Here is a 19,663-nt window from a genome sequence, read left to right as displayed (position 1 = left end):
CCCCCCCCCCCCCCCCCCCCCCCGCCTGCAGAGCGGAGCTTGGGAAGGTTGGGGGTGTGGGGTGTTGGGTGGACCCTGCAGCCTGGAAGTGAGACAGCAGGGAGGCCAGGGGTGTGGAAGGGGAGGCTGAGGAACTATACTCTCCCGCCTGGGGTTGGACATCTGAGGGATTTATGCAGCCAGCAGGTGTCTGAGGATCTGAGCTAGGGACGGGGGACCTCAGGGTATGAGAAACCAGGACCTCTGCCAGGGGCTTACAGGCTACTTGGAGAGTCTGTCTGTGCAGCTCTGAGGAGGAAGAAAAAAGTGTCAACCACGCAGAACTAAGGATGTTATATCTGAAAAGTGAGAGAACGCAAAGAAAGAGGATGGTTAGGAGAGATGGGGCTGGCAAGTAAGGAGGGCTTCCTGGAGGAGGCAGACAAGCATCAGAGCATGCTAGCGCTGGATGGGGCCTCAGGATCACCTTTCCCATTCCTTGCATTTTGAGTCAAGTATTGAAAAAGGCTGTGGCCATAAAAGAGTCCAGGAAATCCATGAGGACTTTTGGACTGGGAGAGGCATCGCAGGTAGGGGTTACAGCTTGAAGGAAGGCATGAAGTGGACTGAGGTAGCCATGGCAGGAGGACCAGGAAAAGACTGCCCGAGGGGATGGACCCTCTGCTACAGCCCCAGCTGGCTCTGAGTCCAGGACTGTCCAAGGTGGGAAGCTGTCCTGGTCCAGCTCTGAGGGGGTGTGGGGGGGAACCCCGCTCTATGCCCAAGGGAGCCCCTTACTACTTCATCCCTTAGGGCAGTCCTGACCACCCAGGTGTCCCCTAGGCACATTCAGGACGTGGCTCCTTCACCAGATTGGGAGGCTCCTGCTGTCCTTGGAGCTGAGAGGAGAGGTGTGGAGGTGTGGACCATCCCTGGGCCCTGGAGGAGGACAAATGGAACAGGCAGCATGGGACATCTCTGCCTAGAGCAGCCGCAAACAGCGGAACTACCCGAATCACACAGGGATCACACATAGGGCGTTCCTCGGGGGCCTGGCTCTTCCAGGGCCCCCAGCTCAGCCTGAGCCTGCCTGCCCATCTGTGGGGAAGAGGGAGACCACCCAGAGCCTGTCCAGCTGGGGAGTTGGTGAACTTACTATGGTTTAATAACTTGGTCGAAGTCACCTAGCCTGGGAGCCAGGGTTTCAAGGTTGGGGCCGAACTGGGTGGGCGTGTTGCCTGCCATAAGAAGAGACATCCTCAGAGACTACTTGCCTTTTCCTGCAGTCCCCACCCTGTGTCCTCTAAACTACTCCTCCCGTGGGTCAGGTCTGGGCCTGTGAACCCAAGAAGCTGGGAAAGCTTGTCTTAAGGCTTCCAGCCCCACTTTTCTCTACCCCCGACCCGTCCTTGCTCTAGGCTTCCCCTTCCTCTTCGGTTTCTTCATGATCCTAGACCCTCTCCTGTGATCTTCCTTCTGTCTAGCCAAGTAGGTTGTCAGGCACTAGGATTGCATCAGACTCTCACACTTTAGTATGAATAAGCAGGCCACTTCTCTAAGCTTTATTTCTGATGTTTAGCCAAAAAGAAACTGAGTTTTAGACCGGGAAAAAAGTAGGCTTTTAAACAAAGCATACTTCTCTCCCTTTAGCTGCCCAGGGGTCCAGAGGAATCCTAACCAGATTGCCTTCCTTTCAGTCCTACCCATCTTGTGTTCCTTTCATCCTAGGCATTTGCTGTGGTGGTGCTGATTTTGTTTCCCTGAAGTGTTGCGTTGAAACTGAAAGCAGAAACTGCCTGGCTTGACAGAAACAATCAGGAATCCCATCCTAGTCCTGGGTCACCTTGGACAATAAATATTACATGAACTCCCAGGGCACCAGACAGGTCAAAGCAGAGACCTGCACTCTTGGCAAACCCCTTGCCCTCCTGCCTGCCCCCAGAAGCCTCTGCAATACCTCCCAGGAGCCATCAGGGCAAAGACCTCTGGACTGGGTGATCTTGAAGGGCTTCTCCAGCCTTAAAATATAATGATTCAATTGGTGTGCATTTGGACCCAGCCAGGAAGCTGGGGGGAGATGTTCCTAATCTCAGGCCTGCAGAAGCGAGGGAGCCCCCTGCACATGGGGACCTTTGGTGGCCACTGTGCCACCTGATCCATGTGCCAGGGATGAAGGCTTCCCCTCCAGTGCTTCTGCCTGAGCCTGAGTGGAGAGGGAGAGAGACAGGAAGGAGGAGGGCAAGCATTTCCTTCGCAGATGTTGCACTGGCCAAGCTCAAAATACCCAAGATTGTTGAGATGCAAAGCATGCTTGCTGGGCAGGTGGCTTGCTGCTCACTTAGCTGTGAGCACACGTCTGCCCGATGCCATCCTCAGCAGGCAGCCCGGTGTGCGTGGGGCTGCAGACAGGAAGTGGAGCTGTTCTTGGAGAGACAAAACCCACAGCTGGGCCCAGTTCTTTTCTCTCTGAGCCAGGGCTGTGCTGGGGTAGGGGACGAGGCTCTGGGGATGAGCTCTGGTGGGGGGGCGGGGGGGGGAGGTGGTGACCAGATTCGGTCCTCAAGCTGGGTTCATGGAGTCCTGAACTTAAGAGCTGGGGAGGAAAGGAGGGGTGGAGCCAAGAGGGGCTGAGGGGGACGCCGACAAGGATGTAGTGAGTGATCTTTTGTGTCTTTCAGTCTTCCGTGGGGAGACCTGGCATGAAGCTGACCCTCAATAAAGTCGTTGATATTTATATTTAAGTGAATGGGTGAGTGAAGGGGGCTGGAGCTTTTAGGAGTAGAAGTGGGGGGAGCGCCTGAGTGGCTCATTCGGTTTAAGCGCCTGCCTTCAGCTCAGGTCATGATCTCAGGGTCCTGGGATCGAGCCCCACATCGGGCTCCCTCCTCGGGGGGAAGCCTGCTTCTCCCTCTCCCACTCCCCCTGCTTGTGTTCCTGCTCTCACTATCTCTGTCTCTGTCAAATAAATAAATAAGTAATCTAAAAAAAAAAAAAAAGTAGAGGTAGGATATGGCAACTGGCAACTTGGCCAGGCTGCTCATTAAGGACGTGGTCTTGGAGGAGGCATGAGGTTGACACGGAATCCAGGAGAGGAGAAAGGAGTCTGAAGGATGGAGGGAATGGCGTGCTGCTCAGCAGCATCCACTTGGGGCCCCTCAGCGTGACAGAAAGAGGGGAGAGAAGCTTGGGGTGGGTGTTGAGGGTACCCCCCCCCCACCAGAAGGACTGTTGGAGCCAAAGGCCCTCTCTTCCCCTGCCAGGCATCACCCTCAGCAGCTCTCCCTGCTGGGAAGAGATGGGTGATGGAGAGCACCGGGTGGGGGTGGGGCGTGTGTGGGTGGGTGTGGGTGGGTGTGTAGGGGGATTTAGTGAGGGCTGTGAGGTGGGCTGAGATGTTTGAGATGAAAGCACAAAGGGAACACTTACCATGCAAATGGCCCTGCAGCGGAAGCCTGTTATCGGGAGCATCTAATGGGGTTTTGCAGGGCCAAGGCCAATGCTCCGGGCAGGGCAAGGCTTTCCTGGTTCCCAGGCAGCTGCCCACAGTTGGCAAGGTCCCTGGTGCCAGGCACAGCTCCTGGCCCCTCCAGCTAAGGGTCTAGACAGGCTGGCATTGCCTGGTGCCCTGGAAACCGCCAGCCTTGTCCTACACCACCCACCCACTCCCTCACCCACATCCTGGGGGTGACCTCCTCTGGAACCGTCAGACCCTCTCAAGCAGAAACAAGGGTGGGTGTGTGTGTCGGGGGGAGAACAGCGCCTGGGGCACCCCCAAGTGATGGGAAATGCACTATACCTGCCTGGTCCTCCCCGACTAGCCAGGAAGCCTCCCTAGGACCTTCCTCCTGCCTCCTCCCCACCCCCCAGGCCCCTTACTACAGGTAGGATGGGCCTGGCCAAGGTCAGGTTCTCACCCAGATGGAGCTAAGAGTTCTGATCCCTGAGCACGTCCTGGTTGTTCCACCGGGAGCTGGGCTGGTTCAAAGCTTTCTTCTGCTTCTTAGGGCCTTGGGAGAATCTGGAGCACTACTGAATCCTACCAAGTTCCTTCTAGACTGGAGCTCCTCAGGGGCAGGAGCACGTCCCCGTGGCCAGCATGGAGCCTGGCACATAGTGAGTGCTCAAGAATGACACTTCTCTGGAGCTTACTATGTGTCAGGCACTGTTCTAAGACCTGTGCAAATGTTAACTCATTTAATCCTCCCCAAAGCCCCGCGAGGTGGGTACTGTGGTGATCTGCATTTTATAGGTGAGGCACAGGGAGGTGAAGAGCTTTGCCCAAGCTGACACAACTGGTAAGAGGTGGAGGCAGGATTTGAACACAGGCAGCCTGGTCCCGTCATGCTCTCCCACTAGCCAATGTGTATTTGTTAGATGGGATGAGCTCAGCGGGAGAGTGGACCTTCCCAAGGTCGCCAGTGAGCGAGGGCAGACCTGGGACCAGACTACCCAGGCCAGAACAGCTTGGGGGCCTGGGGTCCTTGGGTTCCCTACTCCAGCAGGTGGTGAGTGATTATCCCAAGGTGAGCTCCATTTCCTCTCCGGGGCTTGGCGGTGACTGGGGTCCTGTTGAAGGTAAACAAAAGCAGCCTCCTGGGACACTTTCTCCAAATCCTGGGAGAATCTTCTTTTCCTTCCTTCAGGGTCATCCCAGGTGGAGCTGCTTTAGCCAAAACTGTGGATGGGGTGAGCGTTGGGGAGTGAAAGGAGGCCAGGGGAGGAAGGGCCAGCAGCGGGCAGAGGAGATCTGGGGGTAGGGGTGTATGTGAGGTGAAGTCCTGAGGGGAACCCTTGACTTTTCCCACCCTGGGAAGAGACAAGGTGGCCCAGGGAACAGCTGGGGATGCTCCGGAGTCAAAGCCAGAGACATCTTGTTGTATAGGGGTGGGGGTTTCTGGTCTTATTATTAAACTAAGGGCTGAGGGTACAGAGAGCAGAGGGTCTCAGGCTGGAGGCAAAGAAGGGAGGAGAATGGAGCTGGTCACATGGGATTGTTGCTTTCTTCGCAGGAGAAGAGGGACTGGAAGTCAGCCTGGGGCGGGGGGTGGCGACTGGAAGCAGAAATGGGGGAGACGAGCTGCACCAAAGCCTGTTGGGGGGTGGCCTGGTCCCACAGGGCTCAGGAGCACTTGAGCTGGGCAGAAGTCTGGAGGAGCTCTCGTCCCACAGCCCAGAAGAGCAGCTAACAACTTCGCAAGTTGTTCATCCTCTGCTCTTGAGCTCAGGACACTGGCTACTTATTTGGTTGGTAGCATCTGACCAGACCACAGGGCAGCGTCTTTATGAAAACTCCAAATTTTGTCTGGATTCATACGACTGACGAAGCTCACTTGATCTTCCCAGGTGTACATCTTACCCCCATGGGGCCCAACTAACATGTGGGCGATTAAGATTCTGCAGAGAGGCAGGGGTGGGTGGGGTTCTCAGCCCTGGGGTGCCAGGGAATGTGGTTTCTTCAAGGGGAGGGGATCATGCCCACAGACCCCGAAATGGACGGGAGCCTGCAATGCCTAGAATTCTTCTGAGGTCCGGGAAGAAGGCTTCCCTAGCAGATGCCACGGGATGGGCATGTGGACGATAGCTCACTAACAGCATCTGAGGAAATACGGTGTTTTCTAAAGTTGATGTCACGGCACTGTTTCTTCAAAGGAAATGTGATCCCAACCACAACATAGGAAATAAGGAAAAGGGAAACTGGGTCCTGGAAGATCTCCCAGCTGTCTTCGTAGGTCCTGAGAGGGCTCCTAAGGCAGTGCCAGGCTAGTCTTCTCGGACAGACCAGGGCCCAGTGTGGCCTGAGGCCTCTATGCGGTTGGCTGCCTTTCCTGACCATTAATCGCTACTAAGTGTCATTACTGCTAATAAAATTAACCGACTTTATACTGGACTTTTTCTGGGGCCATCAATCACAGGGTCTATTACACGAAATTAAAAAAAAAAAAGGGGGCCTATGGATGGGAGAGAGGGTCTTTGCTGGCCCTGGCTCACAGCTGCAGGCTAGGGCCTGCTGGTCCTTCACAGCTGTCAGAAGCTCATGATCAGTGACAGCACCCTTGGTTAGACGACCAACTCCAAGCCTTAACGCCCTACTATAGATAGGAGTGTCGAAGGTAAGAACCCGGCTGCCCACAGGAAGACTCTGGGGCTGGGGCTAAAAAGCTCCCCAAATTCTCCCACCACTCTCACCTCTGCTTCTCTCTATGCATTCGGTTCATTGTTTTGCTCTCTCTTTGGACCAGCTTCTCCTTTTTATCTCCGGAGTTACAGGCCCAATCACCCAAAGAAAGACGGAGAGAGAAAGCAACTGTAAGCGCAACTTAATTCAAATTCCAAATTCCCAGAGAAAGGACTGATTGGCCCAGCCTGAGTCACGTGATCCTCATTGGTCCAATCGCTAGGTCGGAGCGGCAGGGTCATGTGGTATAAAATGGTCAGCCACATGGTGGTAACCATGTAGATGGGAAGAACCAGTGGGTAGCCAACTCAACAGGTGTCTGCAATTTAAAGGTCTTAGTAATAGGGACTCAAAAACTGATAGATGATCGAAATTATGTAACAGAAAGTATAATGTTATATACTTTGGTATATATCGTATATATATATATATATATATGGTATATGTATAAAGGTATATATAGAAAGCTGTAATGGTATAATAGTAATAGCTATTGTTCTTGGAATGGCATCTGAGACAGGCCTTGAAGGATGTGCAGCCCCACTGGTCAAAATTGCCCTCAATCCCTGCGTGTTCTCTCATCTGTCCATCAGCTGCTACGAGGGCGGTCCCAATTTCTGAACGGTAGGAACAGCGTGAGCAGAGTTTTCCCTCACACCAGCACCTGCTGTGGGGAGGAGACCATCTGAGGGACTAACTGGTGCCTGCTCCCTTTGTCCCCTTCATACTGGAAGCCAGTCAGGGTGGGGCCCCCTCAGCTAGAGCTGACATCTGGACCTGCCAAGGGTCAAGCTCTAAGGGTTTCCTGCCAGGCTGCAGGGAGGGGTTTGGGTGTAGACCTGGTGGACCGGAAATTTACCCATTTGCCCCCAGATTAATGATTAACAGGTCCCTGCCCTCACCCTGTCTAGCAGGGGAGCCTAGGGCCAGGCTGGGCCAGGAGGAGCCTGATAGCATCTGTCTCTGCTCAGAGGTTTCAGAGATATGCTCCACACTGGGTTGGCTGCATCTGATGGATTTAGAATCTACGGGCACTTTCTGGGGGCACCTGGGGCCTGGCCAGAACCCACACTCTCCCTGGGGCAGTGTGGCATCCAGCCAGATGTCCAGGCTGGGTCAGGTGGCTCCAAACAGGAGAGCCATGTCCTCGGCTCCGTGGGGTGTGGGCCTCTCCTGGAATGGCGTATATTCTACCCATGCTGAGGGCCACCAGGGGACAGGATAGGAAAGAGGAGAATCATCTCAGAGAGCTTCTGCGGAGAGGGAAGGTGAGCTCTAATGGTATTCCCTGTCTTGCTGCTCATCGGCTTTATGGCTCAGGCCAGTCACTGCCTCTCCATAAAACTTTGTTTCCTTATCTGGACAAAGGGAAGATCTGCCCAGGTTAACGAATAAAGCCTCTTGCGAGAGGAAAGAATTTTGAGATACTCCAGCCTGCAGAAAGGTGAACCAGTGTGTCCCAGGCACTGTGGTTGGTACTTTCCATATAATCGTCCCAGCAGCCCCAGGAGGTGGAAAGGATCCCCCTTTGCACTTCCCAGAGGAGAAAACCAAGGCTTCAAGGCGACACGGCTAGGAAGTGGCAGCCTGACTTCAGAATCCATGGACTTCGGATATAGTAGAACAGGAAGTCTGGAGGGGATGGTGTGATGGAAATTCATCCACCCATCTGTCAGTTCATCTGTCCATCCGTCCATCTGTCCATCCGTCCATCTGTCCATCCATCCTTCCTTCCTTCCTTCCTTCCTTCCTTCCTTCCTTCCTTCCTTCCTCCCTCCATCCCTCCCTCCCTCCCTCCAGGTACTCCCTAAGCATCTCTTTGTAACAGGTACTGAGTGGCCAGAAGGTTGAAGATCTAGCTGGGAATTGCAGAAACAGGATAGGTGGGCATGGGATTATTTGGGCAGCCGTATAACCTGAGGGAGAGAGGGATATCAGGGAAATTGCGGAGCGTTTGCCCAGCACCTCCATCCGTCTGCCTGCCCCTGCTCTGAGGAACGTGGCTCCCCCCTCCAGACAGCAGCCAGTACTATGCACAGTCCTTCCCAAACATCCCCGATCATAGACGTTGCCCAAGGTATGTGGTAAATACAGATCCCCAGGCTGCACTCCAGACCCAGTGTGGACCCTGGGCATCTATATTTTTAATAAGCACCCAGATGATTTTTATGATTGGGCAAGTTTGGGAAATAGAATGGGTAAGAACAGCAGAGACATTGGCCTCTGGAAAACTTGGGCACGAGAGCTTGTTCCAAGCACTTGGGTTTCCTACTCTGAAAAATGGGCCCATAACCACATGGGGCTGGCCCGCCTCCCAGCAGGGAATAAATGAAGCCCCCAAGAGGGCCCCCTCCCCCCTTGCTTGTCCCCTGTCCTACCTACCCCCTTCCCCCATCAGGACCCCCAAGGGTCACTGTCTCCCTCTCTCACTCCCTCTAGCCTGACCGGGCGGGAGGTCCTGACGCCCTTCCCAGGGCTGGGCACGGCCGTGGCCCCTGCACAGGGTGGGGCCCACCTGAAGCAGTGTGACCTGCTGAAGCTGTCCCGGCGGCAGAAGCAGCTCTGCCGGAGGGAGCCTGGCCTGGCCGAGACCCTGCAGGACGCTGCCCACCTCAGCCTGCTCGAGTGCCAATTCCAGTTTCGACACGAGCGCTGGAACTGCAGCCTGGAGGGGAGGACCGGCCTGCTCAAGAGAGGTAGGGAGGAGGGCTGCGGGGGGGGGGGGGGGGGGGGGGGGGGGGGGGGCCAGCCATCCTGCCCCCCCGGCCCCTGGGCCCAGGCCATGCTGCCCTTGCAAACCTAGCATAGTCCCCCGCTAGAAGAGTCCCAGGAGTTAATGAGGCCCAGCCTTTCCCTTGGTTTGGGGGGGAGTGGAGGAGCAAGGGAAACCCGGGAGAAGAGGAGGCACAGCCCATTCCTGGATCGAGGAGGAGCCCACAGATGAGATGGGTGGTCCCCCAGTCCCCTCCCTCAGCCTCCCGCACACACGTGCACAAAACAAGGGGCAAGAACATATAAGGATGGAAGGCAGGTAATAGTTGGCCAAATAACCGGAGACGGGCCAAATTCATGTGTTCCCCCATTCACCCGTGACTTTGTTCATCGCACCCGTCGGTCCGTCATTCCGTCCTTCCCTTCCATTCACACCCTACCTTCTTCTCTCCTCCCTTCCTCCCTGCATCCCTCCACACCTCATTCACTAAGCGTCTGGTGAGGCTCGCAGTGAGCCGGCCTCTGTGCCGGAAGCTGGAGGCACAGAGCTGAACCACACCCCATCTACACTTGGAGAGCACACAGCCTCGGGGGGGAAGCAGCTCAGTATGTGACTCTGTCACCAAGGAGCAAGGGGCTTTCACAGAAAGGCAGTGACGGTAGAGAGGGGAGCCGGCCCCCTTCCAGGCCAGCTGCTCTCCACGGCGGGGGAGGGTCCGGGATGGAGCTGATGCTACTCTCCCACCCGTGTTAGCAGCACCCAGGTCCCCCGGAGAGCGGCGGAGGGTGGCCGGGTTTGCGCCAGGCCCCAGCAGGAGTACAGGAGTAGCGATGGTCCTGGCGGGGATTGGGATGATCAGCCCCGAACAAGTCAGGCAGGAGACCCAAAGTCACTCTGTCACTGGGTCTACTGCACAGGTAGGGAGCAGAGAGTGACATCTAAGCGGGATCTTGAAGCCCAGGACGCCCACAGAGCATATTTCAGGGGATCAGGGGCCTCAGAAATGGGTTGGTCCAGTTTGCCCACACATTCACTTGGAGTCAAGGTCAGTGGTTTGGCCTCAGCATGTGCCCAAGTCACTTCCCGGCATCTTAGTGTCCTCGCCTAGAGGCAGGAACCCCTGTCTGCTGCCCTAGGAATCTGGGCATATACTCCATAGTAAATCTGAAAGTTCCATCTACCCAGCAGCCTGCAGCCTGAGGCTAAGGGGCGGGTGATAGGAGGCTGCCCCGAGCCATGTCCTCAGCTCCACACGACCCTCGTCCGGCTCATCACGGCGCCCCCATCATCCTCTTCTGCCCTCAGAGGGCAAAGGGCAGCCTCTGAGCCCACTCTCCTCCTCCCTCCCGGATCCCTCGGGTGCCTGGCCCAGGTTTCAAGGAGACGGCCTTCCTGTACGCAGTGTCCTCGGCCGCCCTCACCCACACTCTGGCCCGGGCCTGCAGCGCCGGCCGCATGGAGCGCTGCACCTGTGACGACTCTCCGGGCCTGGAGAGCCGGCAGGCCTGGCAGTGGGGCGTGTGCGGCGACAACCTCAAGTACAGCACCAAGTTCCTGAGCAACTTCCTGGGGCCCAAGAGAGGAAGCAAAGACCTGAGGGCCCGGGCGGATGCTCACAACACCCACGTGGGCATCAAGGTGAGCACGTTCCCCAGAGGCGCAGAGCCCTGCCCCAGCCAGGGTGCTGGTGCAGGCAGCCGGTCTGTAGGAGGCCCCTCGGCACAGACGCAGCTGTCCCCGGGGAGCCCCATTCCTTCCACCGACACGCCCTTACCAGGTGCCAGGAAGTAGGGAAGGGTCCTGGGCACCATCGCAGGCTAGGCAGCAGGTGGGAGCCAGGCTAGGGACTGAGCCCTGATGAGGCTGAAACATGTTTGGAGAAGGGTCTCCATTCCCGGGACTGGCCTTCCTGGACGTCCCAGAAGCAAGTTTGAAAGCTTTGATCTGGTGCAACACCCCCGCTTCCTCCATTTTACAGACGGAAAGACGGAGGAGGCCCAGGGAAGGGAAGGGGCTTAGCAGAGGCACATGGTAGTGGGAGGCCGGAGGGTAAAAAGTTTCTCGGTCTATTGGGATCAGAGGCTGGGAGAGGCCGGGGTTCCGCTTCTTTTGGAAACTGACTTCCGCGTCCTCACTGCTGCTGACTCGGTGTAAACCAGGGCTGCTGTGCTCAGTTGTGCAAGCTTTCTCCTCCACCAGGACTCGGGCCAAGGCAAGGAGCAGGGGCTGAGATCTGGCCCACACTGCTCTCCCCGAGGCAGGCACCTTGGCCCAGAGGAAGGGTGGCCTTGAACTAGTCTGCACAAAGGCGGCACGTGGGTTAGGTTGGGTCCTGTTTGCCTCCTTCTGCTGCCTCTTGCCCATCCTGCCGCCACGTCCCTGCCAGGGTCTACGCTCTGGGGGCGGGCTGGCGCCGTGGGCTCGGGGGCCCCGGCCACACCTGCATTCTGTCTCTCCCTGCAGGCAGTGAAGAGTGGCCTCAGGACCACGTGTAAGTGCCACGGCGTGTCGGGCTCCTGCGCCGTGCGCACCTGCTGGAAGCAGCTCTCCCCCTTCCGAGAGACGGGCCAGGCGCTCAAGCTGCGCTATGACTCAGCCGTCAAGGTGTCCAGCGCCACCAACGAGGCCTTGGGCCGCCTGGAGCTGTGGGCCCCTGCCCGGCCCGGCAGCCCCACCAAGGGCCTGGCCCCGCGGCCTGGGGACCTGGTCTACATGGAAGACTCGCCCAGTTTCTGCCGGCCCAGCAAGTACTCGCCCGGCACGGGGGGCAGGGCGTGCTCCCGGGAGGCCAGCTGCAGCAGCCTGTGCTGCGGGCGGGGCTACGACACCCAGAGCCGCCTGGTGGCCTTCTCCTGCCACTGCCAGGTACAGTGGTGCTGCTACGTGGAGTGTCAGCAGTGCGTGCAGGAGGAGCTCCTGTACACCTGCAAACATTAGGCGGGCTGCCCGGGGTGCCCGGGGGCGCTGCCAGGACCCCCGGCTCTCGGCCCCTTTGAGCGGGCCCCCCCCCCCCCCCCCCGCAGGGACGCACAGCAGGCAGGCACTCTCCGATGCCCGCGCCCCTGCACGCGCACTCCTCCCTCCGGGGCCTCAGCCGCCTTTCCCTCCGTCCACATTCCACAGAGAGAGGCTCGCGGGGACCTGCACGGAGGGTCCCCAGCCTTGTTGGAGCAGGAGCACAGAGTCGGAAAGGAGGTGGGGGGCCGGGTAAGGGAGACCAAGAGGAGGCCAGGACTGAGGGTCTTAGGCGGGGGACATCCCGCTAGCTCCATTCCTCGGGTGAGTGGCCGAGAGCCAGCAAGATGTTGGGAGGTGAGCTCCCGGGCCAGCAGGGCATGGGAAGGCAGTGTCAGCTGGTTGCCAAGGCTGGAGCCTGGCAGGGATGGGTCAGTCCAGCCCGGGGGCCCGGCTCAGGTCACAGTGAGCCTTGGGGGCCATGCAGCTCCACCCCCGGTTGGCTTTGCTGTGCTAGAGGTCGGGGGAGAGGCCGGGAGGTAGGGGCTGTTTGTTGGCAGAAAGGAAAGCTTGCTGGGCTCGAGTGGACCCAAGTCAGATACATGCCCTGGAGCCCTGTGTCCTTGATTTGGCTTTTAAAATAGGCACTGAGGCCTCATTCTTGCCTTGAGAGCTGAGTCATGCACGCCCAGCCAGCCCCGCTCGGTAAGAGCCCCAGCGGATGCGAGGCTGGTGGGGTCTCGCTGTCCCCGGCTGGTGCGCAGATAGAGAACCGGGGCTGTACAGAGCGACAGCGACCCCTCCCCTGTTTTCCGGCTGGGGAACCTTTAGTCCCAGCCCAGGCGAGGGTGACAGCCTTTGGTTGGAGGCAGGGATGCAGGGAGCTCGGCTTCTCAGCTTCCCCTTAGGCCCTGTTTGGTCAACTGCCCGTGGCTGCGGTCACCCGTTCCATGAGGCCCCAACGCAGCTGACGTTCGCGACCCAGAAGAGTTCTGGCTCCGGTTACAATTCCACTCTTCTAGCTACTCATTTAATTAAGGTTTTGCCCTGACGTTACAGGCTTTGCTAAGCCTGCCTCCTTGGGGGCCCCCTTCACTCACGGAGGGCCCCCACTTTGGCTCATACCTGAGGAATAGAAGTGACTCTGCTAATTTCCTCTGATCCTGTGGACATTTAAGGGGCTACCTGCCAAGGCCCCTGTGTGGGAGGAGGAGAGAGTAGCTGGTACATACACACACACACGCATGCACACCCCTTGGACCTGCCAGGCTGGAGGGTTCCCATTTAGCAGCACACACTCTGGTTCAGAACCAGGACCTTGCAGGGGTCACTCTGCTAGAAGCTGAATGCCAGCCAGGAGGAAGTGAGTGACCTCCTTCGGGAAGCCCTTGGCCGCTTTGCCGGCCCTGCCGCGCCCTCTGTCAGCTTCCTTTCTCCCTGAACCCAGAGTTGCTGACCCTCTGCTGAACGGAAACTTCAGAATCAGCCGTATGCTCAGAAACCACCAGTTCGAGCCCAGGAAGGAGCCCCAGGCTCCCTGGGACATCCAAGGGTGAGGAGCTTCCCTGGCTTTGGTGAGTCAGGGCAGCTTGTGAGATGCTGGAAGGATCTCTGGCTGCAGAAGTTCTGAGGAGAAGCCAAACTTACCTGAGACCCCCCTCGCTGGACTGACCTTGCTGGCCCAGGCAGCCGGCCTACCTCTTGTCAGGAAGAGCAAAAAGGAGAGCGGGCTGGTTTTCTAGTTTCTTCCACTCCCCCCACTGTAGGGAGACTGTTTCTTGGCCAGCCCAATCCATCTTGTTCCTCTGAGACCCCAACTCTGCCTCCACCTTGCCCTAGCCCTCGTTATAAGGCGCCAGAGGCCTCCCTGGCAGGAAGAAGGAGTCTGATCCACCAACATATCATCTGCACCCCAACTCTCCTGCTGGCTGGGGTTGGAGGAGGATAAAGGCAGACTCTGAGGGCCCCTCAGCCTGGGGGGGGTCCTCCCCGTCTAGCTCCCCCTTCTCCTTCCTTTCTCTACCCTTTCTCTTCCGGGTGTCCCCAAAGGTCCACCTCAGCCCTGCTGGGGCCCCTCATTCTACAGCTTTAAGGGAAACGCTCACAGGGTATTTTTTTGTCTACCTCACATACGTAGTTTTTAGGGCAAAAGAGAATAATTTATATAGCTAAGATATATGAGAAAATATTTATGTATAATATTTATATAGTTTCTATATTTCGTGGGCAGCACCTGCGGGGGTTGTGTGTGCCATCAGAAGCCGTCCTGTCTGAGGAGACACCGCTTGGCCGGAGCAGGGCCGCCCCTGCGCTCTTCCCCAGGGGGCTGGGCTGTCTCGTAGGTCCTGCAAGCAGCCTGTCTTGGCGCTGGTGAGAACGCATCCCCTCCATGCATGAGCCCTAGTGGGCTTGATCCGGATCTTCCTTGTGAAGGTTTTGTAAATTCTCTGTTCTGGGTCCCAGGCCCCTCTTCTGCTCTGGCGAAACTGTCTTGCTCATAATAATGATGACGAGAAAGATGGCCACACTTTGCGTTTGTAAAGCACTTTCGGTCTTCAGAAACACTCCTGTACCTTTAATCCCGCTTGATTTCCCCCGTTATCCCTGAATTGTGTGTGTGGTGGGGGGCTCATACTGTGTGGGGTTTACAGATGCGGCCCAGAGATGGAGGGCTGTGCCCCAAGTCACACTAAGGAGGTCCGCTCAAGGAGTATTTTCTGAAACTGCATGGGCCAGGCACTGTGCGAGCTGACTTGCCCTGAGCCTAGGAGCCCCCAAGCCTGGAGACACGTTGAGCCCAAGAGCCCAGGGAAGTGGCTCCTTCTGCTGTGTGTGACCCCGGCCTTTCGGATCTGGACAGCACGTCAGCATCTCTCCAAGCAGAGTCCTGTGTCTCAGGGGCTGGGACTGCCTGACAGGCCTGGAGAGAAAGGGCCCCAGGGGCTGCTTGAGAGGAGTGGGCGACACCACAGGGCCCCTCCCGGCCCACAGATGGGTTTTGTTTGCTCTCATTTGTGGTTTTCTCTTAAAAACGAATTGTTTTCCATTGGATTTCTGGCTTGCCTTGTGCAATGAATCGGGCTGGCCAATGGGGCATACTTTCTCACCCGGCCACAGTCAGCTACAGAGAGGGAACCCTATTAGGCCACATGGGGGTCCCCAGTTTGCCAAGTACCCCCCACCTCAGTCCACCTCACTCATGGATGTTCCCGCCTGGCTCTCGTGGGCGCATCGTGTCCCTCCCCCTGTCCAGATAAGCCCAGTGTCCCTGTGTCCTTCACGGCCGGGCCGACAGGCCCACAGGCAGACCCATGCCAGCCCAAAGATTATTTCTTGCGTTCCAGAGTTTCCTCTCTCAACAACCAATGAACTTCAAGTGTTTTTTGTCTCAGCACGTTGTGGAATTCTAATGGGAGCTATCATATACTGAGCACCTGTTACGTCCATCCCTTCAATCAGCGATTACGTAGGGAGCCCCGACTGAGCGCCAGGCACCTCTCTGGGCGCTGGGGTGTAGCAGCGAGCAAAACCAAGTCCCTGTCTCATGGGGCTGACACTCTAGTGGGGGAGAGAGACAATACACCAATAAACTCCATGTCAGATATTTGTACCCACTTTGTCTTGATTTATTGCAATAACACAATTGGACACAACCAGTGAAGGCTCTCGAATGCCCCTAAGAAGCAGGGATGTCAGGATTTGAGCACAGATCTGCTGGCCTTCAAAGTGTGGCTTGTTCCCTCTCTGGACTGCTGCCTCCCCTCAGATAGAGGTAGGGGAGGAATGGATCACCCCCCCCCTTTTTTTTTAAAGATTTTATTTATTTATTTATTTATCAGAGAGAGAGAGAGAGAGCACAAGCAGGGGGGAGTGGCAGGCAGAGGGAGAAGCAGCCTCCCTCCTGAGCAGGGAGCCCGATGCGGGACTTGATCCCAGGACCCTGAGATCATGACCTGAGCCGAAGGCAGAGGCTTAACCAACTGAGCCACCCAGGCGTCCCTGGATCACCCCCTTTTATGGATTCTGGGTAAACTGAGGCCTAGAGGAAGGAAGTAACCCAGCCAAGGTTAAGTGCTAAGTCAGACCAGGCTGGAGGCTGGGTCCGCTCCTGGACTTGATCAGTATTTCTAGCATCCTCATCCCATGGCCAGCAATGCAGGTTGGGGTGGGGGGCAAGATAATGCAAAGCAGGAGCCTTCAGGGACTTAGGGTCCAGTAGGAGAAATGAGAGGCACAGCTGCCCAGTGGTTTGGGCCCTTTTATGGGCGAGCCCCCAGGTTCCTTTCTCTGGCCATACTGCCTTCCCAGTATGCTTCGGGAAGGGCATGCCCTTCACCGCCACTGCCCCGGAGGTCTGACAGGGGGAGGGGGCCCCTTACTGAGCAGAAGGCAGCAGAGAGGGCTTGGCAGCTGCCCTGCCCCAGCTCTCCAGCCCTGCTGCCAGCCCTGCCCTGGCACCAGATCCCCAGAGAGGGAGGCAGAGGGCGGTCCAGTCCAACTGTGCCCATCCTAACGTGCTCCTTCTGCTCAGTGTTCCTCGGGACCCGGGGACTGGCTGGTTCTGAGCGGTGACGGAAGCATCCACGCAGCAGGCTCCAGTGTTCCGAGGGAATTCGTACCTGTTTTCTCACTTGAGCTTCCCAAGGCAGGCACCCTTCTTCCCTTTCTATAGACAGGGAAACTGAGGCACAAAAATGATTAAGAGACCCACTGAAGGTCACACAGCCCAGAACCCAGGTCTTTGCCTCCAAACCCTATATTCTTTCTACTCTACACCACCTTTGGCCTCCCTCCATCCGCTCCTGCCCATAAACCTGTTCTCAAACAGGCCCTCAGGCCTCTTCACGCCTCAGCTGCTCGGTGAGGGGATTTCTTCCTGGGGATCAGTGCTTGCTGAGACAACCATGGGGCGGGCACTTCACCTACGGTATCTCCCCTTTTAAAGACATGGAGCCACATGTGCTATTTCTCTCTTCCTCTCTATACATACATATATTTGTTGAACGATTTGTGAGAACATTGCAGACACCAGGACATTTAAATACTTTATTACACGTCTCCTAAGAACAAGAACATTCTCTAAAAGAACCACAAGGCCATCATCATATCCAAGACACAATATTATCTACCACACACTCCCTATTCAAACTTCTGCAGTTGTCTTTCAAAATTGTCCTTTCTAATTTTGTGTGTGTGTGTGTGTGTGTGTGTGTGTGATCCAGAATCCACTTGAGAATCAGGCCTTGCATGTTGTGGTCATGCCTCTCCAGCCCCCTGTGATCTAGAACAGTCTCCCTGCCTTTGTTTTCATGCCATTGATATTTTAAAGCGTTCAGGGCAGCTGTCTTGTAGAATGTCTCTCCATTGAGATGTTTCTGATTGTTTCCTTATGACTAGATTCTGGTTCAACATTTTGGTAAGAATTCTCCTTGGGTGATGGGTGTCCCTCTCTGTGTGGGCTGTGAGGAGCCGTGGGATGTTGGCTTGTCAACATGATTGGTGATGTTGAATCTCATCACTTGGCTCAGGTGGTTTCCACCAGATCTCTCTGATATGAAGCGGCCCTTTTCCCCTGGTGATTCATGATTCATTTGCGAGGTGATGTTTTGAGACTGTGGGAATATCTTGTTGCTCAACAAACATTTTACCCAAAACTTCCAGCATCCACTGATGTCCTTACCGAAACTGATTGCAAATGGCGATTTTCGAATTCCATCATTCCTTGCCTATTTTGTAGTTGGCATTCTGCTATAAAGAGCTTTCCCTTCTTCCTTACCCTCCCCGGTATTCTTTTTAATCTTCCCAATCCACCCTGCAGGGTAAGAGTTGTTACCCTCATTTTTTTTTTTAAGATTCTATTTATTTATTTGAGAGAGAGGGACAGAGCATGAGCAGGGGGAGGGGCAGAGGGAGAGGGAGAAAAAGACTCCCCACTGATCAGGGAGACCGACATGGGGCTCGATCCCAGGACCCTGACCTGAAGCCAGATGCGTAACCGACTGAGCCACCCAGAATCCCCAAGAATGGTTACCCCCATTTTAGAGATGAGGGAACTGAGATCTAGGGAGCTTCAGTCATTGGCTGAGTGAGTGGCAGAAGCAGGATTCAAACACAGGCCCTTCTCCTGTTTGAGCCCTCACCCACTGCCCTCTGGAATCTTCTCAGATTTCTGGGTTTCTTCTCTGATGACTCAGCTCCGAACAGGGGGTGAGGAGCGGTGCCCTCTCCCAGTGGAGTTCCTGTAGCAGGTGGGAGAGAACTGTAGGGCAGCAGGGGTGGGGTGGGAGACAGAGATTTCCTCTCTTGGAAATCATGAGATGGCCTCCCACCTTAGAGGCTGTGTAGTGCTGACAAATCTGTCTTCGCTGCTCCCTGAGGCCCTCCACCCCTGCGGGCTGTGTTCCATTTTTTGCTGGGCTCCTGGCTCTGTGGAGTATGACCATGGTGACCCCAAGTCCCAGAGCTCTGGAGAAGGGCCCAAGGTCAATTACTCTGCCCCACTGACTCCTAAAGACACATGGAATGATTCTGCAAGTCCGATTTCCAGTCAGGGAGTTAGAGTCACTGTCTAGCCAACAAGCATACTCCGCCTAAATCCTGCTCCAGGAGAAAGGTTGTAAAGGCCCAGAGGCAGGAGCGGTCATTGGAGTGGGGGACATTCCGGAATGAGAGCAGTGGGGTGGAGTCCTCTGCCTACCTCCTGCCCTTCCCATTCATTCTCCACTTTTACTTTGTTCCGTCTCTCATCTGGGATCCCTTCCTATAGCCACTCACTCAGCAAACCCGTGTGCCAGGCATGTGCTGGGATGCCCCGGTAACAAGACTGAGACGCAGGCTTCAGGGAGGTCATGGACAAGGAGACAGGCAAGGGAAGAGGTCACTAGGTGCTAAGCTCTGTGAGAGATGCCTGATGGCACTGGAAGTCCGGCGCCCTTCCCCAGGTCATCAACTTTAGTCCCCACTGCAACCCCTGGGATATATACAAACATGATCCCCATTGCACAGATAAGGAGACAGAGGTTCAGAGAGGTTCCCTGCCATGCCCAAAGCCCTACAGTACATGACAGGGCTGGCCATTAAACAACCCCTTCGTGCCTCTTGTCCCAAGTGCAGGGCGGGGCACGGCTGGTGCAGAGACCAAGGCACCAGGGAAATTTCGAGGGTTCAGTGTGGTTGCTGGGGTCCCCTCCCTCTCCCTCAGTCCTCCTGCTTCCCTCTCCCTCTCGCTCCTCCTTGCATACCTGCAGAGCTGAGGCTGACTGCCTCTGGGGTGTCTGATCCCCTCTCTGCACCCCCCCAACCCGTCCCTCCCCTAGTCCCCAGGGGCTGTGAGGCCCACATTCCTCCCCGGCTCTCTCGGTCCCATTAATGTGTTTACGCTGGAGCGGGCCCAGGGGAGCCCGACCGGACTCTCCCCGCCCCGCCCCGCCCCCACCGTGCAGTGGACAGGTGAGAGGTGGAGGCCGGTGAGAGTCGCAGGAGAACCTGACCCAGAGTCCAAATTCCTGCCCCCGTCTGAACAAGTCCAGGGCGGCCAACAGTAGCCCCCGGGTCCCCGCACCCCTTCCCGCACAGCCCCTCCAGTGGCTGACAGGCCCTAATCTCAGCTGTCTTCATGCAGCCAGCCCTCCAAGCTTGGGGTCACCTGACGCCAACACAGTTTAATTCAGAAGCTGATTTCTGCTTGTCGGCAACATGTCATTTCTGAAATTGCTTTCTCTGCCCAGAGGCGGGAGATGTCAGAGCTGCGCAGGTGTTACCGCGGTGCCGCCCACCCCCCCCACCAAGTTCAGGAAGGATTAAGGGGCGTGGGGGGTGCACATTAGATCCTCCAGCTCTGC

General features: G+C 56.5%; 1 protein-coding gene across 1 annotated transcript in view; it reads left to right on the top strand.

The window, feature by feature from the left end:
* WNT9B (Wnt family member 9B) overlaps nt 1-11,804 on the top strand; it is a 21,041-nt gene extending 9,237 nt beyond the window's left edge. The window contains exons 4-7 of the mRNA XM_021678536.1: nt 8,171-8,231; nt 8,594-8,850; nt 10,240-10,505; nt 11,331-11,804. Of these exons, the coding sequence (XP_021534211.1) occupies nt 8,171-8,231; nt 8,594-8,850; nt 10,240-10,505; nt 11,331-11,804 (1,058 nt within the window). The remainder of the gene's footprint in view (nt 1-8,170; nt 8,232-8,593; nt 8,851-10,239; nt 10,506-11,330) is intronic.
* The last annotated feature ends 7,859 nt before the right edge of the window (nt 11,805-19,663 follow it).

Source organism: Neomonachus schauinslandi, chromosome 15 (assembly GCF_002201575.2).
Source record: "Neomonachus schauinslandi chromosome 15, ASM220157v2, whole genome shotgun sequence".
NCBI lineage: Eukaryota > Metazoa > Chordata > Mammalia > Carnivora > Phocidae > Neomonachus > Neomonachus schauinslandi.
This window is presented reverse-complemented; position numbering and strand designations above follow the sequence as displayed.